This window comes from Talpa europaea (assembly GCF_964194135.1).
Source record: "Talpa europaea genome assembly, chromosome: 10".
NCBI lineage: Eukaryota > Metazoa > Chordata > Mammalia > Eulipotyphla > Talpidae > Talpa > Talpa europaea.
Window position 1 is genome coordinate 3,368,137 of NC_140077.1, and position 27,670 is coordinate 3,395,806.

The 27,670-nt window shown below is 60.4% G+C and overlaps 2 protein-coding genes across 3 annotated transcripts; one reads left to right on the top strand and one right to left on the bottom strand.

Annotated features, from left to right (window-relative positions):
* Positions 1-46: 46 nt before the first annotated feature.
* On the bottom strand, positions 47-9,595 carry BCCIP (BRCA2 and CDKN1A interacting protein; the record flags this gene model as incomplete). Its single annotated transcript, XM_084244530.1, has 7 exons — positions 9,407-9,595; positions 5,257-5,331; positions 4,542-4,622; positions 3,369-3,458; positions 2,472-2,659; positions 1,116-1,287; positions 47-217 (listed from the first exon to the last, which is right to left on the bottom strand). Exons 1-7 carry the CDS (start codon positions 9,575-9,577, stop codon positions 47-49), a joined length of 948 nt encoding a protein of 315 aa, XP_084100656.1. The 5' UTR covers positions 9,578-9,595.
* A 6,232-nt stretch (positions 9,596-15,827) lies between these two features.
* UROS (uroporphyrinogen III synthase) lies at positions 15,828-25,954 on the top strand (the record flags this gene model as incomplete). Of its 2 annotated transcripts, XM_084244970.1 has the most annotated exons (9): positions 15,828-15,890; positions 15,984-16,067; positions 17,486-17,582; positions 18,590-18,664; positions 20,711-20,785; positions 21,590-21,670; positions 23,186-23,271; positions 24,035-24,133; positions 25,500-25,954. In XM_084244970.1, the coding sequence occupies 9 exons, from the start codon at positions 15,828-15,830 to the stop codon at positions 25,635-25,637; spliced, it is 798 nt and encodes a 265-aa protein (XP_084101096.1). In that variant the 3' UTR covers positions 25,638-25,954. The 2 variants fall into 2 exon arrangements, with proteins under 2 accessions (XP_084101096.1, XP_084101097.1); XM_084244971.1 differs by lacking the exon at positions 21,590-21,670.
* Between the last annotated feature and the right edge of the window lie 1,716 nt (positions 25,955-27,670).

Below are 27,670 nucleotides of genomic sequence, written 5' to 3' on the forward strand. Positions count from 1 at the left end.
TTCCGGTTACTTCACAAATGCAAGCTCCCCACCCAGCAGGAAACGGTCAGACAGACAGGTAGTCCCTCAGCTTCTCCATGACCGCACCCATCCTGTCGCTGGGGACCAGCATCACTGTCCGCAAGGGCTTCATCGGCACGTCGTCAAAGGACCACCGGCCTCCCAGGCGCGTGTCGCTCTCCTCTTGCACCGAGTAGCTGAACTTCAGGGCTGCCTTCTAAACCCAACCGAGAGCCATGAATTAAAGACCAAACTCATTTCTTCTGTAACAAAGAACACTAAGTTGCTTAAAGAATGACGGCTAAAGGAAGCAAAACGCAGTATGTGCTCAAATGGGACATTTAGGCAGAAATTCTAAAACCCACCAAGTAGAAATTACAATTTTGAGCTACAGGAATGGCGAGAAGTGGCCTGTTCCTAAAAGGGGCTCGAGAGCCAAGTGCCGCTCCCCAGCTCACGTGCTGACGCACTAAGGCTGCACAGCCACTCCTAGCCTGCTCTCACCCGATTCCCCACGTAATCTTGTGACAGACAAGTTAAGGCTTGGCGCATCTGACAATAAAAAGCATGGTCTGTGTCCACTGTCCCGGCTGCTTCCTTGGCATAAAGCTCCTTGGTGAGACAGGAAAGCCTGCAGAGCCAGGCCGTCTTAACTCCCTCGTACACGCTCCTGAAATGGTCCCTGACAAGCTGAGGCGTAAGCTGTAAAAATTTGATTTTCACTCTTTGCTTCCTGAAAGACTCCAGCAGAGGTCTTGAAAGTAGTAGGTGATATCATCCAATCCAAGAAAATAGCTTCCCTCCTCAGATGTAAGATCGCGAGAGAAAGGCAGTATGAGAAAGAATATCCTGGTGTTTGGCCATCACAGCACAAGCACCTTTCTAGGAGGAGTCACCACAGGCAACACCCAGAACTAAAGGCATGAAGTGGTGCTGGCAGCAGCATGGGGACCACACGTGGGACACCCGGGGGTGGGGGGGAGTGACGAACCCACCAAGAACCTACTATGTGAAGGCGCTGTGGGAGGATTTTGACACTAATGGAAGAGCAATAATTCCTGATTATTGCCCAAAAAATTCCTTGTTATAGCTGACAGAGGAAGCGGAGGGCTCACCTCGTAGAAGAATTCTTCCTCCGCGTTTGCAAACATCAGTCCTTCTTTGTCCTGGCTGTTCCCCTTCTGTTTGGAGTTTTTTCCCGCTTCCACAAAGGTCTTGCTAATCAGCAGGTAGAAGTGGCACTTCCCACAGGGCTTGTTGGTCTTCTGTGCCTCTGCTATTTCTTTTCTACAAAGCAAGCGTAGGGGGTTTACCCAGTGGCCAGGCGAATCCATCCAAACCAGAGCCCGGAGCAAACCAGACCCGCGAGGCCACAGGGGTCACAACACAGCTTAAGGCACAGACTTCAGGGCGGACACGCGGAACGAGGAGTCTGGTTTATGCGGTCTCAGCACCTTCCGCTGCGTTTTAATAGTAAACACTATGATGAACCAGACACGTGCCGAGTGTGGACTCCTGCAACTAAGAGATGCGTCTCAGTCTCACTCAGGACCCTGGCCCAGAAGTTAACAACTGGTGCAAGAACCTGCATTCTGAAAGCAAGGAACACTGAAGTGAAACACACAAAGGCACGTGGCCACAGCCAAATGGCATTAGGGCGCAGGCCTGCTACAGGTCACAGCCACTGGAGTCGGGGCCACTGGTGACTACTGAGAAACAGCAGGGCAAGACAGGGACACCTCAAATTCCCCAACAGTCCTGGGGACGGCAACGAAGCCTTAGTTTTCTTACTAGAAATCATACATGACTTGTGCAGCTGAACAAAGACATAAGGAGCCCAGAACACCCCAATTCAGCAGATCTCTTTCCTGGGAATCCAAATAAGCTCCAGCTGGCCAGGAACAAGACAAGGCAAGACCAAAAACACCGACGGCACTGCCAGCACAGTACGCGGAGCAGCCGGGGGCTGCGGGAGAATGACAGTAAAACTAAAAGGCAGTGAATCCATAAAAGAAACGTGGAAAACCTAGCAGAGCGCAGGGACGGGCCCACACACCATCTCAGGGGCACCCACACTAAACACATGTTGCAATCCTCAAGGAACGACGTTCTGTAAGCCCAGGGGACCCGTCTTTATTTTCTTCCTCTACTTCAAAGCACAGGCAGTGCCAGTCCTCAACGCTTCTTGCACCTCACATTTAAGGCTATACCTGCGGCAGCAACTTCTCAAAGGGTGAAAACCTTTGTCCTAATGAGGGATTAAGAAATGTCTATGAAGCGTCTCTTTTTATACCAGTTAATCTTTAAGACTGCAGCTGTGGGCACAACGCCCCTAACAAGCTGATCATTAAGGATGGGCGCACCCAGGATGCCGCTGAGGCCACGGGAACGCTGTCCACACTAGCATTTCATTTAAACCACACTCTACATCCACTTGGGGACGGTGCTGAAAGGCGACCCCGGCCCCTTACTGCAGCTGCTGGTGCATGGGCAGGGCGACCTGCGGGGGCACGTTGATGAACCGCTCGCTCAGCAGGAAGCCCACAGGCTTGGTGGTGTCCTTTAAAAGCTTCTCCAGCTGCTCAACCATGCTCTTCCCACAGTTCTTCTCACAGCAGCTCAGAATCAACTCTTTAATCTGCTCCGCACACTGGGTACCCTAGCAAGCAGAGAGGAGGCTTTTTATCACAGGCCATCACTTCGGGGAGAGCACCTGAACGCGAGGGCAGGCACTTTCATCTTACAGGTAAGGGCAGTTTCCTGCCAGAGCCTTTAAAATCTCAGCTGTCTTCAGCGGCGTGGGCTTCAGCAGCTCTCGAAAGCAGCTCAGCGGTCATTGGCTGCCCATGCCCATGCCCAGCACGCGAGGGTTATAGCAAACACTCAGACACACCAATATAAGTGGTCAAGTCCATCATAAAGATGGAGGGAAGTAAATGGAAAGTTCTCTGAGGTCAAAGGGCAGCCCACCTTGTGTTTTGAGGAGGATTCACAGCTGCTTTTTATTTTTTATTAGAACTCGTCAGTGAGACAACAAAGACGAAAACACTATTCAAAGTCAGGAAGCGCCCTCAGCTTCAGGAGACAACAAAGCCTCAGAGCCCCCACGTGGTCAGAGGCAGGGGCCTGCACACTGGGCCTGGCGCCCACCCAGCTGCAGCCCCTGGAAGCCGGCACCGGCTGTCAGTGCCGTGGGCTGCACAGCCCACTCACCGCCTCTGACACCTTCATCTGGCTGGGACGCCCACACAACTTCACAGGGCACACGTCCCCACGACGAACATCACCGCGAGAAGCAGTCTCATCCGATGAGACACACGGGTGTGGGCTAAGGAACAAGCACCCAGAGGCCGCCCAGCGAGACCCACCTTTCTCTCCGTTAAATTGAAGAGACTGATAAAGCCAAAAATCTCGTCTTCGTCCATCTCGTCATCACTGTCTTCTGAAACACTCGTTTGCTATTTTTAAAAATAAAAGAAGTTCAACTTTATATTTGGTTGGGAAGAAGCGTAACACCAAGTCTGGTCATCTAAGCCTCATTTTTCGTCTTACTTTTCAAAACCCAGCTTTCTGTCTCATCACCTCAGGGAACATCCCACAGGACACCGCGCGGCCTTGCTCTCACCCGGCCTCCCTCTGACCTGCTCCCGTGCACAGGCTGGACAGCTCGTGTTGTCCTACATTTCTTAACGCAAGACCCGTGGACGCTTTTCCTACGCAGAGCGGCCCACGTGGGGAGGAGCCGGGCAGCACTGACGTACTCACTGGCCAGTCACAGGAGCGAGCTGGCTTGAAGCGGCACCCCAGCCCGCCCACCTCCCCGACTCCTGGGACACGGGGAGAGCGAGCCGCCCTCCCTGCACGCCGTGCACACGCACGACCGCCGACCGGAGACGGCCGCTGCTCTCCTAAGAATCTATGACGCGGGGCGGCGAGGGGCGCAGCGACAACAGCCAAGAGCTCCAGCTGACGGCCTAGGATCCCCTCTTCCCCTGTCTGCAGGGCGCCACCCACTGCACGGCCTCGGCCCTCTCTACTTGCTCCGCCGAGTCTCCTTTGCAAGCTCCACCATTCACCTTCCCCGTCCAGGTCATGCGGTTACCACAGTGTCGGGCCCTGCCCTGCCCGGGCGCCTTCAGTCCTGCCTATGAGTCCTGCCTATGCCTAATCCGGGAACACACCCACTCCCTGCGGGGTCTCGCTGGCCGCGTCACAGGCAAGGCTGCCATCCTGGTTGCCCACGTCAGGTAGCGGGAGTCACCTGACCTCTTTTCCCTCTCCCGCAGACCCAACCCCTCGCCAGGCACTACCCCATTTCAGCCTCCAGATGACTCTGATTTTGCCACTTCTCTCCTCGCCCACCGCCACTCCTGGGGCCACGACCCCCAGCACCTGGAGAACTGCAGTGGTTTTCGAGCCAGTCTCCCGTTCCCAGCAATACTTCCTTCCAATTTTAGCTCCTGACCTGCTTGCTAAAAACCAGGAGCAACTCAGTAGGACAAAGAACTAATTTAATCCGGATAAACACCCGTCGCCCTCACCTTAATCACACTCCCAATGTGGTTCTGCTGAATTAAGAGATCTGTTAGCTCTGCAGTGTTCACAGGAGCCTTTAGGAAAAGCTAAGAGAAGGAAGAAAATATTTCAAATTCAAATCAAAGCATGATAAAAAAAAAAAAAATTTCCACATTCAAATAAAAACAAGGCGATAGCAATGACCTGACCGGGAAAATGCCCGACTAGTACAACCCCCAGGCGAAAGGAAAGGCCCAGGAGAGCCAGAGAAGCTGAAGGCACCGAGGCCGAGAGGCGGCGCTCAGTGGGGAGACAGGAGGGCAGGGAGGGGAAGCAGACGGACTCGAGGCCAGAGGATCTGGGGACGAGAGCACTGGAGGCTGGTGAGGGTGGGGCACCAGGAGCCCTACTTGGTTCTATAAAGGAATAAGCAGAAGCAAAGCATGGATTTTATAGCACCAAATGCGACTTACACGTAAGAATAATTCAACCCTAAAAAGTGTAGCTGAGAGTTAGAGAAAGCCAGACACACAGCTCAAGTTGTCAGCAGATGAAAAGGGTGGGGTTCAGCACCCCAGCAAAGGTCTGGGAGTGGAGGCACAGAGCAGGGCTAGCCCTGGAGGGGAGCAGCAATGCCTGGAGGGAGCGGGTGGGAGGGGTGCTTCTGAATCGCAAGGACGATCTTCCACAGCTTGTGGGGAAGGCCCCGGGCAGTCTCGGGGCTCAGAGTTAAGGCTGTACCTGCTGCAGCAACTTCTTAATTCCGTCATAATCGCTGGCCGAGATGGCGTACGCTTCAAAATCAACATTCACTTCCTGTCAATAAACACAAGACCGGCCATCACGTACAAATGTCTCCGTAACGCAGCGTCATCTCCCACTTGGAAGACTCCCCTGACCGCCACGCTTGACCCTCCCTACGAGCTCAGCACAGAACACGCCGGGGAAAGGCCTAGAAGAAAACAGGGCCCAAGAACTGTCACGGTCCTGCTGCCCAGAGACCCCTGCCCACAGGCGCGGGGCCTCCACCTGCCCTCGCAGACGCGGGGGCCGCGGCAGCCACAAGCAGAGCAGACGCACTTCCAAAGTGGCCGGCACGGCCCTTGATGAGACGACACTGCGCTCACCTGGCAAAGCTCCGGGGGGTGCCGCCATGTACCTGGCACAGCACCGGGCGCTCGAGCTGGAGAAGCAGCTAAAGCAACATGAACAGCCTGGCTCGTGGCGTCACCGTTCAGGCCGGACACCAAGAAACAAGTGTCACCAAGAGACACCAAAAAACAAGTGTCAAGAAACAAGTGACACCAAGAAACAAGTGTGTGCACGCTGCGAGCCCACCTTGAAACACAGGAGGTCAGAGGTCAGGCAAGCCTTCCCTCAGGGAACTGACACTTGAAGTGGGAACTGAGGGACGAATAGCACAGACGGAGTCCAGGGCCTCCTGACCCGTTTCCTCGAGCCATGAAGACAGGCCCTCAGAGACGACGCCCCTGAACGAGCCCACAGTAAGCAAAGGGTTACTTCACACCCAAGACAAGTGTTAGATGCTTTTCAATGATGAGAATCAGTCCTTGGGGTCCAAAATCATGGCCCAGGAAGTGACACTGGACTCGGGGCGCTGATGAAACAGTCTGTTCACAGACGTGAAGCTCCGCAGGTTCTGGAATGTGGGTCTCAGCTGAAGGCGGTCACAGAGGGCGGTCAGTCCAACCTCAGCCTTTGACCCCTGACCTGCATGTGGGGCACGAGGGCCTGCGGGGTTGGGGTGAGTCTCTGAATTGGTGAGCGTGGGGGAGGGTGCTCCAGACAGGCGTTAACTACAGCAAGTTACAACTTCCCGTTGTCTGGGCCTTCGAGGTAGGCCCTGAAAGTAAGTGGTTAATAAATAATGCTGTTCTAGCATTTTTTCTTGTCCAGCTAGAAATTACAAACCTCTTTCCTGGCTATTATGGCACCACCACTGCAAGAGACACCAGACTATCTGGCCCGCAGTCACTCCCGGGGCTCGGCTCCCCATCCACAAGGTTTCAGGTGCAACAGTCATCTCTGTGACACTGAGCCCCACCACCCACACTCAGGTGGTACAGAATTTAGAATAAAGACTAAATGCGGTGTGTGATCTGCCTGTTCACAGGAGTGGAACATCTCAAAGGCACTGGCATTTTCTATTTTCTGCTATATGAAGCAGAAATGGAGAGAAAACAAAATATTTGAAGAGAGAGAAACACAAAGCAGAGATGAAAAATTCCAGCTCAGTGACTGAGGCCATCCCTGAGGCCCAGCTGCTTTCTTGCCCCCGCAGGCCTCTAGGAGACCCTCGTATCTTTACCACCAATTCCCCTTTCGGTGACGCTAACCTCTGAGGGACTCAACTGAACACAGAGTCCAAAGAACAGGACTCGAGAAGCTCACCTGGCCCGTTCCCCACCCAGGCACTGTTCCCAGAGTCCTCACGAGCACTGTCCACTGCAGCTCAGCACACTGCCTCCAACCAGGGGCTTAAGGCTTTAAATGGCCGGGCACGTTTCCTGCCCACCTTCTACACCATCTTGTTTCTTTTAAAGATTGATTTATGAGTCAAAAAACCGGGGTACAGATCAGAGATGTTGGGGGGGGGAGAGTGGGGGGTGGAGAGGATTCCACAGAGACAGAGTGGGAAGCAAACAGGCAGATCCACTGATATACACTGCTGAGGGGAGACAGGAGAGGTCTGCTGCACCGTGTGTGTGGGTCAGCTCCATGTCTAGGGATCACACTTAGGCCACAGCAGTGTTAGCACGGAGACTTGACCCCTAGGCCACCAGCGAGGCCCTATTACCACCTTGTTTCAAAACAGATCTGAATTTCCACAGTAATTCTCATTGATTTCTACATCAAAGAAATGAGTTGGGAATAAACGAAACTCTCAGGAAAGCCTTCCTCAAATAAAGCAATCAACATCTACTAAGTGTCCTAGTCTAAGGACTGCCCCAATAACCTCAGAACTGCTTTCTTCGAAAAAGGAATGGAGCCAGCGGAAGATAATATAGAGAGAGCAGAGGTTATTAGCCCCCCACTCCCGCCCCTCCAGGCCGCATGGTCATAACAGTAAACTGTCAACAGTAAATTAACCTTTCAAAAAATATGCACAAAATCGGCCTCCCTGGTGGCGCAAGGGGTTAAGCACAGCACTATGAAGCAATCCATGGCCTCTGCAGCCCGAGTTCGATCCCCGGCTGGCCAGGGAGCAACCCACATGGCACAGCAGACCTCTCCAGTCTTGCCCTCAGCAGTGTCTGCTGCTCCCCTCAGTCGGTCTGCCTGTTTTGTTCCCCACTCTGTCTTTGGTGAATCCTCTCACCCCCCCAACCCCCACACCTCTGGCCTGTACCCCAGTTCTGGTATGCATAAATAAATCTTAAAAAAAAAAAAAACACACAAAATTAAATTTATTTTCTTTTCCCTCTTCCCCCCAAGACTGCACGACATGTGCCGCCTTCCTGGCTGTGTCCTGGCTGTAAGTAGCAGTGACCCCAGGCAGAGGCGCTGACAAGGCCACACAGAGCAGAGCCTGGATGAGCAGCTGTCCCTGGCGCTGGAGAACAGACCCCTGGAGCCGCACTGCCGAGTCTGGGCATGTGCGCATCTAAACAGCAGTTTAGCCAAGTGTCCTCCAAGGGACCGCGCAGTTTACCCACCAAGCACTAACACAAGCGCCACCCCCTCAGCTACCACAGACCCTATTACAAAGTCTTCTCTTTGGCAGCCTGATGGATGCCACGTTCAGCCGGCACCGGTTCTGTGACCAACGTTGGCAAATGAGCAGGTTAAAGGCTCTTCTAAGAGGAAAATGGTGAGGCTGCCTTCAAGTCAAGGGGCCAAAGCTGAAGTGTCCCCACAAGCGCTTCTCACTGGAGATGTACCCTCGCCAGTCTGCCCTCTCCCCAACCATGTTGGGGCGCCCCTCCCAGCTCATTCTGCCTCATGTCTGCCTCCACGACCTACTTCCCATCACTCCCTCCAGTTCATAGTGATCCAGTAGTACTGGCTGCCCTTCTGTCCCTCAGACGTGAGAACTGTGGATTTTCTCATAACTCAAATGGAAACCACTGGGCCTTCGGAGCCGCGGAGACCAGGGCCACGTGTGACAGGGCCAGCTGACAGGTGGAGGGCAGCGTCTCTGGCACAGGCATGGAAGGCGGCAGCCAGCGGGCGGCCCTGGAGCTGCGGCTGCAGAATCAAAGCTCTGCGGCCTGACAGGCTGGGTGTGAGCTGACAAAAAAGGGGGAAATTAAATTTAACGTCCACATCTGCGATTTGAGCAACTGGTGAACTGGGGACCCGGTCACACGAGTGGCAGAGCCGAGAGGCGGCCGCAGGAGGCACAGGCCTACCCTGGCTGGCTTTGGTGTGTGGGGCCAGTTAGACCCTCAGGGGTCCCAGAGGGTCACGCGGCCCATCTACTCCTCAGCCAAGGCCCGGACGCTGCGGCGGGCGCCGGGGCAGGACAGCGCCCACCTCGGAGGCCATCCCCGAGGAGCCTGGGCAGGGTCGGCGGCCCAGGAGACCGAAAGGGCGGCTCAGCTGGCAGCCCAGCAGACGAGAGGAGTCGGCGCGGGGGGCACACGGGCGTCTGGAAGGGCCGTGGCCGAGGGGGCAGGGCCTTGCAGGCACCGAGGGGCCGCCGGGGCGGGCAGGCCCGGGGCCCCGGCCCAAGGCCATCAGGGCCGGTGAAGGCAGCTGTGGCGGGTCCGGTCCGGGGCTGGAGGCGGCCCGCGCGGCTCCACAGGAGACCGAAGCCAGAGGGGAGGAGGCGCCCGCACCCCCCGCCCCCCGCGGCCGCTCGGACCCGCCCCCCGGAAGCGGCCGCCGCGTCCCCGGCTGGACGCCCGAGGGTCGCGCGCGCTCCCACCTCGTCCACCACCTCGTCGTCCTCCTCCTCGTCGCTGTCTTCATCCTCGTCGTCCTCGGTCGCGTCCTCAATTTCGTCTTCGTCCACCTCGTGCTCATCGCGCCGCTCCGGGGCGCCCGGAGGTCGGGGGGCCCCACCGCCCAGCGCGCGGCGCTTGGGCCTGGACGCCATGCTGCCGCCCCCGCGCCTGCGCCTAGCTGTGCGCCTGCGCCGGGCCCGCTCTGCGCCTGCGCGCCCGAGGCCTCGTCCGCCTTCCGGGCCAACCACGCCGGGGGGCGTCGAGTCCCAAGGGCCTCGGCCTCGGCGCTGAGTCGGCGTCCACGCCAGCGTCCCTGCGGGCCCACAGCCTTAATACCTCAGAGCCATGTTCAGCCTGTTTTCCCATCTTGGTCCTTTTCACCTTCCCGCCATCCTCCCTCACGCCCCAAGGCGCGACCTCCCCCGGGCGCTGTGGTTCGACCCTCCGCCGCGCGTGCGCCTCGACGCCGGCTGGCGGTGCGCATGCGCGAGCTCCGGCGGTGCGCATGCGCGAGCCCCCGCCGTGCGCGCCGGCTGAGCGCCCCTCCGCGGAGCCCCGCGTGGGCCGTCGCCATGGCAGCGCAGGCCACGTGGTGAGGGGGCGGCCCGCCCGGGCCCCGGCCCCGCGAGGTAGGTGCCGCCGCGCTCCGGCGAGGGTGGGCGCGGCCGGCCGCCGCTGGGGGTGCGGGCGGCGCTCGCCACACGCGGCAGGTCGCGGGGTCCGCGCGGGGCCCCCCGCTGCGGGGTCCGCTCCCGCCCTGGAAGCGCCTCTCCTGACCGGCGTCCGCCAAAGCGGGGGCGCCCCGGGGTGCAGGGCGCGCGCGAAGGTGGAAATGACGCCCCGGAGCGCCCCGGAGAGAACAGGGGACGCAGGTGGCGGGGTGCCGGCCTCGGACCCCCGCATTCCAAGACGGCCCGGACTTCTGGGTCTTTCCAAGAAATATCTGGATGTGAAAACCGGCGCCAGGTGACAATCACCTGCCGCCCAGGTGCGGCCCCCGATGCCAGCTCGCGGCCGGGGGAAGGTCGCTCGCTCGGGACGGCGCTTTCCCGGGGGAGGCCTGAGCGGCCCGCGCGCTCCCCTGTCCGGCGGGACGCGTGGGCCGCAGCCGTGACTCTGCGGTCGGCGCGAGCTGCCCCCGCCGCGAGGCGGCCGCCGCTGGAGAGGTTGACCCCTCCAGCCGCAGGGAGCCACCGGGACACCCCGGATCCCCGGGCCCCGCTGTGTTCTGTGAGGTCGCCCCTGCCTGCCTGGCCACAGCGTGGATGTCTCCAGGCTCCACACCTGATGGGGCAGTTTGAAAATGGTCTCTTTGGGCCCGGCGACTGCAAAGTCATCTTCCTGTCGTTACAAGAAGGAGAGCGAGAAAAAAAACATCAGAAGGTTAAGATGGGGGGAGAGATCAGGAAGACAGTGCCGGCTTATCTTTAGAGTTGCACTGACACTTAGACCATTTTTTTTCCTGTCTGTTGTCTTTTTTTCCCCCGTTGGGGGGTTTTTCTTCTTTGTTTTCTCCCCATTTCTTTATATATATTGTTTACAGTCAAATACGCACAGCATGAAAGTCACCATTTTCATCCTTTGAAGCGTACAGCCCACTGGCACCAAGTGCACTGAGAGTGTTGTGCAGACATCACCACTGTCCGTGCCCAGAGCTCTTTGCGTCTTGTAAAAGTGAAACTGTGCCCTTGAAACCCTAGGTCCCCATTCCTACCCCCTCCCCAGCCCCCTGGAAACCACTCTACTTTATGTCTCTATGAGTTTGGCATTCTAGGTACAGAGGTCCCCTCTTTCCAGAGAGGATGCATTTCAAGACCTCCCAGCAGATGCCCGAGACTGGATGGCAACAGCTGGTTTTTCCTGTACCTGCAAACCTACACTAAAGCTTCATGTGTAAATTAGGCACCGTAAGAGATTAACATTAATGAATAATAATAAAATGGAGCAATTGTAACAACATACTCTAGTAAAAGTTATTCTGATGTGGTCTCTCTTTCAGTATCTTACCGCACGTATTTTCAAACTGGTTGACCACAGGTAACTAAAGAACATGAAAAGTGGACAAAGAGGCATAGCTGCACCTCATTTAGGAGAATCATATGTGTGTCCTTTCATGGCGGAATTATTTCGCTCAGCATAATATCTTCCATCCGATTCCATGTTGTAGCATATGTCAGGATTTACTTTCTTTTTAAGGCTGAGTGATATTCCACTGTTTGTAGAGACCACATTTTCCTTATCCATTCATCCACCAGACCCTTAGGTGACCGCCACCTCTTGGCACCTGGGAGTAATGGTGCTGCGGACCTGGTGTACAAATAATCCTCTCTTCCTGCTTTTAATTCTTTGGGGTTAAATACTCAGAAGTGGAATGGTTGCATCCACTTTCACACTTTATTGTTGTTTGCAAAGTTTCCAAAATGAGCATATTTTGCTTTGATCACAGAAGGGGGGAAGCCTTACTTTGTGTCCTCAGATTAGTTTTGGGTGTTGGGCACTTAGCAGATGCACTGGAGTAGCAGAAGTGACTACATGGACTCCCTGGGGTTTTGTCACCCGGGAAAACAGCGCTACCTCCGGCAACGAGTGTCCTCACTGGGCCTGCTGACCCGCTGGCTCAGAATTTACCTTTAGCTCAGATTTCATCCTCCAGCAGCAGAGAGGGTTGCAGGTAGGAGAAGAGCATGGCTGCAGACCTGGAGTGAATTCCCGCCCCGCCTCTGCCTGGGCTGTGTGGCCCTGATGCTGCTCAGACCTAGAGCTTTGGTTCCCTCTTTTATGCTGAGATCCCCCCAGACCTGGCTGAGGGCCAGTGCTGCCTGGACGCCGTGTGAGCTCAGGCAGGGCCTCTTAACCCCCCACCCGAAGTTGGACTTCCTCAGCTAAAAAAGAAAAGGCTTGTCTGTGCTGGGAGCACACCCAGTGCTCTCCTAGGGGACAGCGCCCCAAGGCGTCCACCTTCTGTGTCATCTCCTAGGGCTGCTGAAACCAACACCACAGGCCTCATGCTCAGAACAGGGGACGTTCATTCTCTCAATTCTACCGGGGTCCGGAAGCAAGGCATGAGCAGGGGCGCTCCCTCCGGAGGCCCTAGGGAGGGTCCTTCCTTGCCTCTTCCGGTGGGCGCATCCTTGATACGGATTCCAGGCGTGCTGGGTCGGCTGTGGGTCTGTAGGACTGGCCCACCTTAACCTAATGGCATCTGCAGAAGCCCTATTTCCAGGTCGCATCCCTGGTATCTGCGGATAGGACTTCTTTTTGGAGACCACGGTTCAGTCCATTGTATCTCCTCATACCTTGTGTGAGACTTGGGGTGAGACTGTGCTGGCATCTTCTCCTTGGGGCTGTTTTCTCTGTGGTCCTGTGGCTCAGAGACCTGCTGAGGAAAAAGTAGCAAAGAGGAGGCTGTTTATCTGGCCAGCGACAAGAGCACTGGGCATGTGGGGGTCCTCGAGGTAGGAGCGGCCACCTGCGCTGACGCTGGAATCGCTCTGTCCTCCCCCGGGCCTGCGGGGCAGCTCCCATCTCAGCAACCCGCAGGAATGTGAGAAGAAGGCGTCTGGACAGTCAGGTGCTGGCCGGCAGGACAGCCAGCACCCTTAGCTGAGGGGGTGCCCCTCGGCTGCCCCATGGCCAGTGCCCCTGGGAGTATGTCCCCTGCTAAGGGCAGTTTCTGTCACCAAGTCCCTGTGCGATTGCTGTGACCCTTTGACTCTGCAGGGCCTTTTGAAAACACCCCCCACCCCAATTTGAGGAGCCTAAAGGTACCCAGAAGTTCAATTATGGGGCATCAACTCTCAAAACACCTTCAACTTAAATGACCGTGTGGCTGTGGCTGTCGCGTGCCCGCGTTCTCAGCAAACTGCACCCCGAGCAGTCTGAACACAGGTGGGGACAGGTTCTGTTTGTCAGCCCCGTGGCAGGACTCCCAGCGGCCCTGGCCTGCCGCGAGGCATCAGGTTGCTCGCAGGAGGGAGCGGGTGGGAGAGGGCTGCTCTGTTTGCCTGGGTCGGTTGGTTCTGCTTTCACGGGTCTGCGTCACCCGCTGAAGCCCTGTGTCCCAGACGGACCCTTGGCTCTTTGATCTCCGCTGCCCGCGCTGGGTGGGCTCGCGGAAGGGATGAGAGGCAGCGCCCCGCTGGGCGGCCCCCGCCTTTGGCACCACCCTGTCAGGCATGAGCATCAGCTCTGCCACTTGCTGCGACCCCGGAGAGTTTTGTCCTCTGTGCGCCTCAGTTTCCTTATGCACAAAACGGGATAAACCCCACAGATGTCATGCCTGGAAGCTATGGCAGAGTCTCGGCCTTGGCACGGCCCGGCGAGCTGCCCCTGCCCCGCAACGCCTGTGGGGCCCTCGCAGCCCTGGGGCTTGGCAACACCGGCAGCTGTTACTCCTGTTTACAGGTGACAACGCCGCGGCCAGCACCCAGCTCCTGGGCCCTAGGCCTGGCCGGTTCTGATCCCCCCACGGGGAGGGAAGAGAAAAGGGCAAGCAGAAATGAGAGAGGGGGGGAGTAGCCCCCACTCGCTCCCCTGCGCACCCCGCACGCCCTCGGCCCTGCCCCCTCCAGTGCCGCCGAGCTGTGTCCCTCAGGCTCCCCCCTCCGTGGGCGCGGCTGCCACACGGTTTTATTTTGGGCCACCGTGTGCCCCGTCAGTAACGAGGGGCTCCACCTCTGAGAGGGGGGAGGCTCGACGTGGGGACAGCAATGACACGCCACATCCCCGCCCATAAGTTACGACTCCACGGCCGCCCGGGATGTCCTCCCGCCTGCTGCGTGCGCTGACGGCCGCGGCTTTTCTTACTTGTAAGTCGCCACGCGTCCTCCCGCACACGCGGGCGGGCCGTGCCAGGGCCTGGGCTGCGGGCATACGCGCCCCACGCGAGGCTGACGCCGGGCGCCCTGGAGTTTCAGAGAAGAGAGACCCTTACCCTGGCCCCGACCCTTTGAAACACGGTGTGGGCAGGTGGTTTCGCCCAGACCCCCTCGCGCGGCCTCGCTGGGGGTCCCGACCGGCCCTGAGCCTCTTCCTCCGACCTGCACTCCTGCGGCGGGGCGCGTCGCCACCGCGGCCCGTTTGTTCCCCCACATTTGGCTGCTTCGACACAAGCAGTTCGTTCTTACAATGCTCCGGAAGAGACTCAGCAGCAACGGGTAAGCAGGGCCTGGGGGCTGTCGTCAGCCGCTTCGTGGCCAGTGAGTCCTGACTAGGCCGAATGACACTCGCCGGCGGGCCGAGGCTGCATGTCCGCCAGCTTCTCCTGCAGCTCCTCGGGCCATTTGTTTTTAGGCCTTTGGGGTGGGTGTAAGGCGTAGTCCCTCCCCCGTGATACCAAAGGAATTTAATGTTTATCATAAAAAAATTGGGGGTAATGCAGAAAGAGGTAAAAAAGAAGATGACCCCCGTCATCTACCATCCGAAAAAGTGTTTTGCTAGTGTTTGGGGCCATGTTCTTGCACACGTGTGCTCTGCCCGGTTCTCAGTCCTGCTTTTGGAATTTTGCATTCTTTTGCAATTAAATTACCTTTGTAGTAAAGTTATCTGGGGTGATGTTACGACGTCATGGGCCTGCCCTGTTAGCCGTCTCGCTCACGTCAGGCGTCACGGCGTCTCCTGCTGTAATCAGGGAGGTCAGTACACAAACGTGGAGTCCTGGGCCAGCAAAGCCAGGAAGCGAGAGACCGGCGCGGCCACCTGGGCAGCAGCGAGCGCCTCCCAGTTGCTGCCGGAGGAGAGCTTCGCTGTCTCCGCGAGCAAAGGATTAATAGGCGCCTCGGCTGTATCGTCGTGGGTGCTCGCGCCGGGCGAGCTCGGCCTCCCCTCTCACAGCGCGCCCAGTCCGGGACCTCTCGGTAAATGCAGAGAATAACCTGGACGTTTCCTGCACGTTCGAGCGCTGCCTTCGTGTTTATCCCTAGACGTGACACTTCAGGAAGAAAGGTTAGGAGAGAAGTAAAGCTCTTGAGACATTTGATACAAATCGTTTTCCAGGCTGTTGGAAATTTTTTCAAAGATTACCTGGTGACGCTTGACAACATTTATGAAACAGCCTCCAGGAGAGGGATATAGCTATTTCCTAAAAAGCTTAGAAGCTACTTAGTGTATTTCTTGAAACAGAAGTAATTCTGTCCTTCCAACGCCAGGAGCCCGGCTGTCCTCGGTGGACACCACCCAGATTCGCGCTGCCCCGAGGCCTTCCACCGCCCCCGGCGCTATCAGGTGCGCCCAAGCGGGCCTGGCCTTATCAGCGACGGGGCCTCCGCGGATTTCTGCCAAGTCATGCTCGGCAGGGCACAGTCCCGCAGCCAGCACCCCATTACCTTCTCCCCTCGCTTAGGGGAGCCTCGTCTCCTGGGAGCCGTGCCTGCTCTGCGCAGCTGGAGCGCCGGCCAGGCCGCCATGAAGGTCCTGCTACTGAAAGACCCTAAGGAGGACAGCGGCGGCCAGGACCCCTACATCCGGGTGGGTGCCGCGTCAGGGCGGGCTGCCGAGGCTGTGGGGTGGGGGCTCCCCACACGGCCCTGGCTGACCCGGGACTGCTCTCTCTCTCGGCAGGACCTGGGGCTGCTCGGGATGGAAGCCACTCTGATCCCTGTGTTATCATTTGAGTTCTTGTCTCTGCCTGGGCTCTCCGAGAAGGTACGTCCTGCGGGGGAGGGCTCCCCTCCAGCTCCTGGAGCCCCCGTGTCACCAGCCACCTCAAAGCCAGGGCCGCACAAGCTGCCCCCCTCCAGCCCATAGTTAGGGACGTCTCAGCTCCTCCAGGGAGCTGCTGGGGAGCAGGCCGGGTGGGACCCACACCCCACTGTTCCCAGCAATTGACCCCTTCCCCAACTCTGTAGCTGTGCCCAGCAGCACACCCAAGGTGGGGGGCCAGGGGAGTCCCACATGAGAGATGGAGGCCTCGAGTCAGCTGGGAGACTGGGGACCAGGATTGGTCCCTGCAGGCTCATTTCTGCGGCTAGGTGTGGGAGTGATAGATACTTGCCAGAGACAGATCCAGAAGGGCCTTCCAGAAGTTTCTGAGGAAGGATTCAGGGGAACGTGAGGGTGGCTGGTGAGACTGGGGCTCAGCCCCCATCGCCTGGCCCCACGCCCGGGTGGGCGCCAGGTCACCGCACCCCCACCGCTGACATTAAATGCAACCTCACACCCCTCGGGGTAGCCTTCTGGGTTCTGTTGTCGGTCTGAGGGGAACACGCCCTGGGCTACTGCACTGGGTTTGCGTGCTGAGGGAACCTATGAGAGTGGACAAATGGGCAGACTTTTCCAGAAGCGGCTTTAAAAAGCGAGGAAAGAGCTCACCACTGGAGATCATTTCCAAGCCTAATGGTCATAAAGGTCCCAGCCTCTCCCATCGCCCCCATCCAGTGTGCTCCAGGAGGGGCTCTGAACACTCCAGAAAGCTCTGGGTGTGCAGCGAATACGTGGCGGCCTTGGGACTCAGAGACACAGGCCAGAGTCCTGCCTCCGCTTCACCTGACTAGCTCCTGGACCTCTCCACGCCTGTGTTAACCTGTGAGGTGGGAAGAACGTCCCACTCCACAGGGTCCGCACAGCCAGACGGAGCACGTGTAAATAGCCCGGGGCCTGGCTGGGGAAAAACGCTCAGTACATTGTATCACTGTTCTTGCCTTTGAAAATCAGGCCTGCATTCAGCCAGGCTGTCACCCCTTGAGTACTCCTGCGTCACCGATGCAGGTGACGCGTCTCCTTCCTGCTGCGCCCACCCCCAGCCCAGCACGAGTCACAGTGCTCTGCTCTGTTGCTCCTGCCAGCCAGCGTTGTGCTCGCCCTTCCCCTCCCTTCCTGCTCGAGGGTCGTGCCATGAGTCATGAATTCACCTGTATGTGCCAAAAGGCCTAGAATAGTTTCAGGCGCAGAGTCAGTGTCCAGTAAGGGTTGAGTGAGTGCGTGGAGGAGCGCACGGGTGCATGGGCGGGAGCGTGCGTGGGTAGGTGGATGGATGATGGGTGGACGGGTGGATTTATGAAGCATTCGGGATTGTGGGACACATTCTCTCAGCCTTCACAGAAAGTACCTTTGTTTGGGTGCAGCTGTCTCGCCCGGAAGATTACGGGGGGCTCATTTTCACCAGCCCCCGAGCGGTGGAAGCAGTGGAACTGTGCTTGGAGAAAGACAGTAAAATTGAAGGTAAGGTTGGCGCTGCTGTGACTTCCACTGGATTCTTCTTGACTCTGATTCCTCCCATTGGGAATACAGGATTCCAGAAATTACTGTGCTTCAGGTTTGAAGGATTGTGACGATTTTTAGTTGAAAAACTGTGTCGGTACCAAGTCTCTTCGTGTTTTTGTCCTCTTGGGAGGGCACAGAAAATGACCCTTTGCAAGCTGTTTCTTCGTGTCCAACACAGAACCGCTGTTAGCCTGCCAGCCCTGCTGGGGGCTGGAGGCGTGGCAGACAGGGCCGGGGTCTTTGCTGTCCCCTCAGTTCGGGGGCTCCTGTCCCTCCTCAAAAGGATGATGATAGGACCCAACAAAGGCGACAGCCCCTGCCGGGCCAGGCTTGCGGGCGCCCTTCCTCCCGGCTCCTTCCCTCCCCGTCAGAGCGGATGCGCAGAGCCCAGGTTCAGACTGGACACCGCCTTCTAGTCTGTCTGGTGGAGCCGCCGCATAGCTGGCATGTGTGGAGCGCCTGCTGTGTGCCAAGCCCTGTTGCATACCTTGTGCTCGTTGTGTCCTGGAATCCGAGGCGACCAGCTCATGGGCTTGATGAGGAGACCGAGACTCGGGGACAGTGGGCACCTGCCAGACTGTAGGCCCAGCTCAGAGGCTTCAGACCCAGGCCTGCCCAGCTGAGGGGGGCGGAGAGCTTGAGGGAGGGTGAGCAGCAGGTCGAGCCCAGAGGCCTTTGCTTCAGGTTAGGCCCGCGAGCATATTTCTCTCTGACCATGGACCTCACTGACCCTCCATCGCCTTGTCTGCCGCGGCACACCTGCAGGGGACGCGCCAGGGGCACTCTCGAGGTAGGGCCAGAGCCCTGAAGCCTCGCTTTCTGGTTCCTGCAGCTGTTTGCTGCGAGAGCGGCCGCGCCTAAGAATTTGCCGCACCCACGAGTCTCCCGGGATCAGCCCGCGGCCCGGGCAGCGGCCAGACGGCCACTTTGGTCTTGCGACTCACACGTCATTTCATGCTTTGCAGCCTGGACGGCGTCTCTGAAAGAAAAATGGAATGCCAAGCCGGCGTACGTGGTGGGAAAGGCGACCGCGTCTCTGGGTAAGCGGCCAAGTGCCACTGCAGCTCTGGTGCGTGCCCGTGACGTGCGCTTCACACACGAGATTCCCGGTCTCGTCCCCGCTCCTGGCATTCCGCTCCTCAGACCTGGGCGTTTCCTCAGGGCCGGGGAAAAGTGTCTGTGTAATGACATTCTTCTCACTCCACCTGGGCGTGTGCTAGTGAGGTGACTTTTGGAGAGCCCCTCGGGTTGAGGGCCGGTTGTCGGGGGAACGCGCCCTGGGATTAGAGGTTCAGGACTTCAGGAAGCAGAGATGGGCTCGAGGGTCCCCGGTGACCGGTGGCCTGTGATCTCATTAATGGCGCCTCTGTCGCAAAGCCCCCATAAAAAGCCCAAAGGGTGGGGCCGCCGGGAGGTGCTGGGAGGGTGTCTGCCTGCCTGGAGAGGCCGTGGGAGCGCCACGACAGCCCCCCACCCCCCCGCCTCACGTCCGCCGAGTCCTGTCCTCAACCTCTCCATCTGGCTGATCATTTGTGTCCTTGGCGCCACCCTGGGGTTCCGCCGCACGCCGAGCAGCCCCTCTGTGGCGGGGCCGGTCGCCATTCCAGCAGGTGACCGGGAGGAGGCTTGTGAGGACCGTGGGTCTGTAGCTGCACTGAAGCACGCGGGCGACCCGGCCTCTGACTGGCATCTGAAAGGGGGCCCACCCCACGGGACCAAACCCTTTGCCGTAGGGGCCAGTGCCGTCTGCCGGCGGCCGGGGTCAGAACGGAGTTAAATTGCTGAGACTGGAGGCTGCTGGGTGTGGGGAAACGCCTGTGTGGGGCCTGCGGAGAGCAGCCCCGGTGGCTGGTCCCCCTGCACGCTCTTGCCTTGGTTTTTCGATACTTTCATTCCATTTGAAGATGTGATGATTTTTTTGCTTATGAAGTAGATAAAAATAGCCAGTGTGTTCCGTAAGGCTGCCGATAAGGTGCCAGGAAACACACTGAAATATTGCTGAGTGGCATTAAAAATGGGTTCGCATCTGTTGAGAAATACTTGGTCAGTTTGTGTTTAAAAGCTCTATGGAAATCCGCGCCTGGGCCCGCTGGTTCCCTGCCTGATGATCTGTACATGTTGCTTGGCCTCGTCAACAGACCGGCTGCCCCACAGAGGGTAACTTAGGAATTAACTCAGACCCGAGACAGACCCTAGGCGGTTGCTTCATTACGAGCTGTCTGTTTGCTCTGTTGGAACAAATTGCCAGCTGCCCTCCGGCTCCCGACAGCTGCTGCTTTGGCGCCCCTGTGGCAGAGCAGCCTCTTGCTGCGTGCTTGCTGTAAGCACCACCTCGTCTTCCCCGGCAAGGCCTGAGCGAGCCCATTTTCCTTTGGGAGCAGCAGCAGCCGGGGACGGAGGCCATGGGGTGCCAGGGCCCGACCTGGGCCGCGTTCCTTTGCCCCGTCCCCTGCACACAGGTATTTGGCCACTTTATAAACGATGTTTCTGGTTTTCGTCACCACGTCGTAAACTCTGGGAAACCTTGGCCCAGCGCCTCTTCTGCCAGACCTCGCCGGCGCCCCACTGTCTGCTCCTTGATTCTTCCCGATTTGCTCGGGGCTGGGATGTCCTTTGCTTCCACATCACCAGTGTCCGCTGCATTCAGGGGTGAGGCCTTTCCTCCCCTTCCGAGCAGCCTGACGGTGCCAACCCACGACACTTTTCTGGCGGGGCTGGTCTTGTCTCCCTGAGAAAATGAGGGTCTCTCGGGCCCCGTGACGGTGCGTCAGGCCCCACTCCTGAGACAGGAGCCAGTCTGTGCTGAGCTTCCCCCCGACGGCAGGCAGTTCGCGCTCGTCACCTCGGGACATCCTGAAACAGGCCGTGGTGCTTGTCTTCCCTCTCGTGGACCAGCTTGGGGGCTCTGAGACACGGTGTGTCACTGCCCCCCCCCCCCGCCAGTTTGGCCTGGGTCCATGGCCTTCCTGCCCCGGCTTCCAGAGGAGACTTTCCCTGTTGATTCTTGAAGCCCGAGCCTTTGGGTTCGCACATTAAAAAGGACTTTAATAAACCGTGTGAAGAAATGTCTCTCTGTTGCGTTCCAGTGAGTAAAGTTGGCCTGGACGCGGAAGGGGAGGGCTGCGGCAATGCAGAGAGGCTTGCAGAATATATTTGCTCCAGTAAGTAGAAAAAGGTGACCCCCATTTCTTGTGTCTGGTCTCACCCCCACCACCCCTTGGGGGGCAGGAATATTCCCTGGGCCCTCCCAGGAGGAGGCCCCCGCTCCTGTCTCTGTGTCTGTCTGTGCGGGCGGAGATTCAGCCCAGCTCCCTCCTCCCCCTGTACCAAAGGGCTTGCGGCCACTTGACCCCTCCACACAGACCATTTGGGGAGCAGCCCAGAAGCCAGAGCGCCTGCACTGGTTCTCAGTGGGGATGCGCGGAGGCCCAGGACCATCCTGTGACTGTGGCCTTCTCTTGCCCTCCAAAGCTGCCTCCTCTGGCCCCTCTCCCCGCGGACCGTGGCTCGGCAGGGCCGGGCGTGGGTGTGGGGAGGAGGGCTTGTGAGGACCCAGGGTTTAGAGCTGCGCTGAAGCACCCGGCTTTTGTTTGCTGCTGAGGCTGCTGCCACTTCCCGGCTTCCTCAGCAGCTGGCGCCCCACATCTCCATCAACCCGGGGCTCCCCCAGAGCTAGGAAATGCTTGCTCAGTGCCAGCGGCCAGCGCCAGGCCTGACCTCTAATTTCTGACTCTGATTTGGATGCAAAACCCCCTTCCAAACAGTGACTACTGCCCCGGAGCCCCTCCAGTGACAGCACCCCCGCTTGTGTGGGCGCACAGATTTCTCGGCACCTTCGCCCACAAGAGCAGCCAGGGAGCAGCTGTTCTTCCCACCCGGGCGCTGGACCCGGACCTTCCCAGGCCCCCGTGTGTCTCCCCAGAGTCGCTACCAAGCTGCTGCAGCGTCTGTTTGTCTGCCCTCAGGGGAGCCACCGGCACTGCCGCTGCTGTTTCCCTGTGGGGCCCTCAAAAGAGAAGTCCTGCCGAGAATGCTCAAGGACCAAGGTAACTGGGGTGCCCGCCCGGAGCCCCGCCTTCCCCCTGGGTGGGGCGCCAGGAGCCCCGGCATGGCGGAGCGGTCAGTCTGCCAGACTACCGGGACAGCCGGCTGGCCCAGCAGGCGGGGGATGACCAGCAGGCCTTAAGGCGGCAGCAGGGTGGGCGCCTGCTTTCCTGACCTCAGATCTGCCCCCACAGCCCGCTGGGCCCTGACTGGAAGCCCACGGGGGTCACTGCGCCTCCCCAGGGAGGCTGAATGCAGAGAGGCTTGTGTCTGCATGGGGGAGACTGGGCAGCTCCCACATGCTGAGAAGGTGCCTAACTGCCGGCAGTGCCCTCCGGCCCAGCCGCTCCGGCGCCAGCCCCCAGAGCCCCGGATTGCCCCTCCCAGAAACTGGCCTGACCTTGGAGCAAGTACGTGGCCCCACAGCGAGGTGCGCCGGCTCCCATCTCCTGGCACGCAGCTCGCGGGGCCTTGGCGTCCGAACCCCAGCAGCTGCGCCTTCTCCCGCTGCTGCCCATTGGCTGTGTGAGCCAAGGCCCGCCCATCCCCCCCGCGCCTCAGGGGCCCAGCTGCGAGGGGCTGCCGTGCCTTTGGGCCTCGCAAAGCCGTGGTGAGGTGATGCCACTGGATGCCAGGCCCCCAAGGGCAGGCAGCTGGGGGACTGCAGCCGCGGCAGCCTCCCCTGTTGTAAAGCTCCGGGCACCCGGGGAGCGCCCAGGGCATCCGAGACCCTCAGCTTTCTCCCGTGTTAATAGCGTAGAGCTCAGCTGTCCGTCTGCCCCGGCCTCGCTGCCCTCCAGCCCCCAGGAGCACGGCAGAGGCTGGTGACAGGACGCCGGGCGATGCGGGAAGCAGCTGGCCTTGCACCGGGAGCACCGGGGCAAGTGGGGTGGGCCGGGTGTCCTCGGGCTCGGCCTCCGTCAGAGGCCTGGCGCTGGTTGCTGTTCTACGCGAGCGCCATCTCCATTTCTTCGCGGGGTTTTCTTTCCTACTCCGTTTTATTGCACAAGCCCGGGGGTCACCCGGGTCATGACCGTGTCTGTGGGACGGACATTTGTGCCGGGCGCGCTGCCTCTCCCTCGCTGCCAGCCCTCAAGGCCGGGAATGTTTGGAGCCGCTGCCCAGTCAGGGAGCCCTCCCGTGAGGCCAGGGCTAGTCCCCGGGAGGCGCGGCCGAGCCGGCGCCCCGGCTGCTCGCCTGGGCTGCCCTGGCCCCGCTTCCTGGCTTCAGCTTGCTGAGACCCAAGCATCCAGGCCCTAGAAGGCCCTCGGCTGCCTGCTTCACCCCAGAATTTGAAGGCCCCTCAGGCTCTGTGCAACCCCCGCCCCCCAGAGTGGGATTCCTCACAGCATCCATGGCGGCGTGACCAGGGACAGCCTGTGGGCCGCCCTTTGATGGAGGGTCAAAGGGCAGGCCCCGTCTGCTGTAGCTTGGGAGCGCGTTCCTGCAGGGTGCAGGGTGAGGCCCAGGCATGGCCGGCGCAGTAAAGGCTGTTTCCTGCTTTTGGTTACGCCCAGGGATCCCCCTGGAAAGCCTGACCGTGTACCAGACGATTCCACACCCGGGGATACAGGGGAACCTGAGCAGCTACTACTGCAAGCAGGTGCGTGCTGATTCCAGGGGCGCTCAGGCCGGAGGGCGGGCAGCCGCGCGCGTCCACTGCCCCCAGCGCGTGACACTGGACGTGACCTGCAGGTCTGGTCTCCGTATCTGAGGCAACCTAGGAGTGAGATTTTCATGTCTAACCGCACGCAAAGCCCTTGGTGCTCTTTGCAGACCTCTGAGCCCGTGGCCAGCGGGGACCTGGAGGTCGTCGCTGTTCCTTGCTGTGGGGGCATTGAGGGAGCCGCGGGGCAGAGCCTGGGGAGGGAGGCAGGCCGCACTGGGAAGCTGCAGGCCCAGCGAGGAGTGTGACTGGGAGGCTTCAGGCAGCAGCGGGCACAGCCTGCTCTGAGCTGATCAAAGCCTGCCCCACCTCACTCAGCAGGACGCCTTCCCTTCGGGCATCTCCCGAGACCGCTTCTCTGCCTCCCCCGGTGCTGGCGGTTCTGGGAGGACAGCCCCGGGTAACCAGGCCACTCGGGCCCACCCATCTGCACTGTGCCCGGAAGGAGGCGGGTTTGCCAGAGAACAGGCTCGGCTACCGCCTCCTCCACTGGTGCCCCTGTGGTCGTGGCGGGAGGCCTGTCCGGCCAGTCTTCCTGACCTGCCTCTGCCCGGGAGGACTGCAGGAGGCTGCCGGGGCCAGGGCCCCTCCCGTTGGCATCCGGGCTGGGGCCCTTCCTGTGGCTCTGGCACCAGGGTGTGGGGCCTCAAGCCTCATCCTGCCCCTGGGCCGGGTGAGGACCACTTGCTGTCCCCTGCAGGGCATCCCAGCCAGCATCGCGTTTTTCAGCCCCTCTGGCCTCACACACAGCCTCAAGTACATTCAAGAGCTTTCAGGCGACAGCATCGACCAGATTAAGGTGAGCTGTTCAGTGGGCTTGGATCCTTTCTAGATTCTTCTTTTTCACCTTCACCTCTGACCTGATGGTCTCCACAGAAACTCAAAGCACGCCTGACCAGCACACGCCCGACTGGTGGCCGTCCCGGGACGTGCCACGGCAGGGGCTCCAGAGCCCCCAGCCCTGTGCTCAGAGCTCTTAGACTCAGGGAAGTGGTGTGCTGCCCGGTCACACAGGAGCAAGGGCGGGATGCGAGCTCGGGATGGCCACGGTGGCCACTCAGTGAGCCACGGGCCGAGGTCGGTCATGGTCAGTGGACAGCTTGTTTCTGAGGTGACTCCCATGCCAAGCCAGGCAGAGGAAGCCAGCACAACCGGGACAGCTTCCTCGTGGCAAGGAAGGAGGAAACTGAAGCCCAGCGTGTGGGCAGCTTGGCAAAGTCACAGGGTCACCGGGGAAGGGAGCTGTTACCCGACTCCCCCGCGTTGAAGGGGAGCGGCGGGGGTGAAGCCAGCTCGGTCGTGGGTGGCTGGTGGGCGCTGGTGGAGGGGATGTTGGGAACCAGGCTGGCCCCCCCTCCTGTCTCTCCGTGCCCACACCTCTCCTGGCCCTGTGGCCTCAGCCCACCCGGGCCCATGATGGGCCTGGGCCACCCGGTCACCCGAGCTCCTCCGTGCGCGTCCGCCTAGAGGGAGAGAAAACGGCCACTGGGTTCTGCTCCAGCATCTCTCAGGAAGCAGCGCTCCTGCTGCGCGCCCGGGGGACTTTGGGAGTCTGCGTGCGCTTGAAAACCACCAGGCTGCGCCACAGGGGCCTCGGATCTGGGGTGACCGTGATCCTCCCAGCGGTGGCCACAGCGGCCCCTGAGCCTTTGTCAGGCGTTTCACCCACTGCCTCCGCGAGTCCCCAAGCTGCCCGGTGAGGAACCCCGCGGCTCTGTGGATGGGGGACAGGCCAGAGCGGCGCTCCCTTGCAGAGGCCACATCCCGGGCAGCTGGGAGTTGCACCCCAGCCTCTGGCTCCAGGCCCAGGTCTTGACCGCTCTGCTTTCCCAAGGGGTCCAGCCACCACTCTCCTCACCCAGGCCCCTTTCAGATGGTCGTGTGCTCCCCCCGACCCTGCCCTCTTCCCCCACCCCAGGCCCCGAGATACCAAACAGAAGTGTCACAGCCAGCGGGTCCCCCTGTCCAGGCCCCGGAGCCAGACCCAGGGACAGGCCCACCGGGGCTGGGTAAGAGTGTGAAGGTGAAGGCTTCACGGCTCTTAGGCCAGGGCACGCCGGGAGGTGTGACTGCACCTAGGTTCCTGTGAGGCGCAACGGGCCCGACCCGTCAGCACCCTTCTTCCCGGCCCTGCTGCCGTGCTGACTCCGCTCTCCTCTCTACAGTTCGCCGCCATCGGCCCCACCACCGCCCGAGCCCTGGCCGCCCAGGGCCTGCCCGTGAGCTGCACCGCAGAGAGCCCCACGCCGGGCGCCCTGGCCGCCTGCATCCGGGGGGTGCTTCAGTCCCAAGGCCACTGCTGAGAAGGCCGCCCCAGGCCCTCGCTGGGAGCTGCCCCCCGTGGGCCCGGCCTGAGCATGAACAAGGGGGCCTGCCGCAGCCTCGAGGGGAGCCAGGCCCTCTGTGTAGCCCGGGATCCAGGGGCCTGCACACGCCGCCTTGTACCGCGTGGAATCATCTGGACGCTGGGGATCAGACCCGAGGCCGGCAGCCGACCCACGAGCATTCGCCCTCCCTCCATGGAGACTATCTGGGACCCCTGAGTGGAGGCCGCCTGGACCCTTGCCTGGAGCATGTCAGCTCCCAGGTCGTGAGGCTTCCGGCAGTGGAAGGAAACCAAATAAACCACCCTGGCATGTGTGCGGTCACGTGCTTCGTGCAGCATGGCCGCGCCGGCGCCCGCCTGCCAAGGGCGAGCCAGCCCCCCTGGCCGGGGGTGGGGGGGGCTCCTGCAAAGCCAGCCTGCGGTCACTGCCAGGACGGTGTAGACCAGATGCAGCTGGTGCCACGAGAGGCTTTCGTGGGGGTGACCCTGCGCCGCCACCGGGCGCTTGGAGGTCAGTGTCAAATTGCTGTGCAAAGTCCTCGGCTTTCGCCTCCCCCCGCTGTGTTGGCTGAGGCGGGACCCCAGGTCTGGCCCACAGTTCAGGCTGGGCAGAGCGCGAGCCGGCCAGCAGGCCACTGGGCCGCGAGTCCGCTTCCCGCGCTGGGGCGGCCTCCTCCCTGCGCGCTTTCTCCTCCCGGCGCTGTGCTGTGAGCCTTGGCGGCTCCTGCGAGGGGCGGCGGGGGGGGGGGGGGGGGGGTGTCCGTGCGGGGCTGCTGGCTGGGCCCGCACAGGCTCCCCCGCAGCAGACGGGGTGGAACCGGACGAAACCGCTACGACCAGCCGACCCGGCCTGGAGCCTGACCCGTGGGGCACGAATCGTTTCTCCCTAGAAACCTCCCCAGGGCCCTGGGCTTTGCTCCCCGGTGCTGCTGGTGAGGCAGGGCGGTGCAGCCCCGGGGCCATTTCAGGGGGAGGAAGCGATGGGGGCCTGCGGGTCTGAGGGCGCCCGGCTGGGGCGAGCGGCCCACCAGCGGCAGCGTGACGGGGCTGGCGCGCGCGCCTGGACGAGGCGGGAGAGCGGCCCCAGCAGGTCTCCGTGCCCGGGTCCTGTCCTTGCCGTCCTGTGGCCTGGGGAAGGCGAGCGTCTCTGAAACGAGGTGGTGTGTAAAGGGGGCAGAGCAGACCCCGAGGCCCTGCCAAGCCGCAGACGGTGTAGACGGCACCACCTGCCACTTACTGGGGCTCCCGGGCGCGGGCGGTCCGCGACCACCCGGGACCTGCATGTCCAGAGGCCGGCGGGGGGCAGGGCTGTCTGCCCGCAGAGTCCCTGCTGGGCATCTGGCCAGGTGCTCCCCAGCTCGGCTGCCCCCTCTGCTGCCAGAGATGCAGTTTTTGTAAATGTGGGGTGTTTGGACAGGGAGGTGGGAGTGAACGCCCTTCTGCCCCACAGTCTCCAAGGCAGCCCCAGGACAGACACTCGGATAACTGAACCTGGTGCCCGGCCCGGGTGCGTGAGGCCAGGCAGGACCCCCAGCTCGGGCGGGAAGGTTCACGAAGCTGGGGGAGGGGAGGGGGCATCAGACTCCCCGGCACCCTTGCTGGTTGACCCCGAGAAGGCTCTGCCCTCCCAGCGGCCTTGGCCTACCTGTCAGGGGAGGTCGGGGCTGTCGCCTCTGGAGATTTCTGTTGTGGCTCCAAAGCGCTTCTACCCACACAGGTGGGCTCCCTGCCCGCTGCTGCCAACCAGAGCCCCGTGCCCGATGCCAGGGAGCCGCAGGGCGAGCGCAGGCGAACCGCGAGTCTGGGTTCCAAGATGGAGCTGCCCCGAGCTCCCTCCTGGCAAAGGCGGCACCAGCAGCCACTTGACGCCCCCAGATGCCCGGCCTCCGTGGGGTTCCCTGGGGGTGAGGGGCAGCCCAGCTTCTGACCTTGAGGCCTGCAAACACCCCAAAAGAATGAAGTCAGGAGGCCCACACTCAACATAGCCAGTCTATATTTCACACCACAACC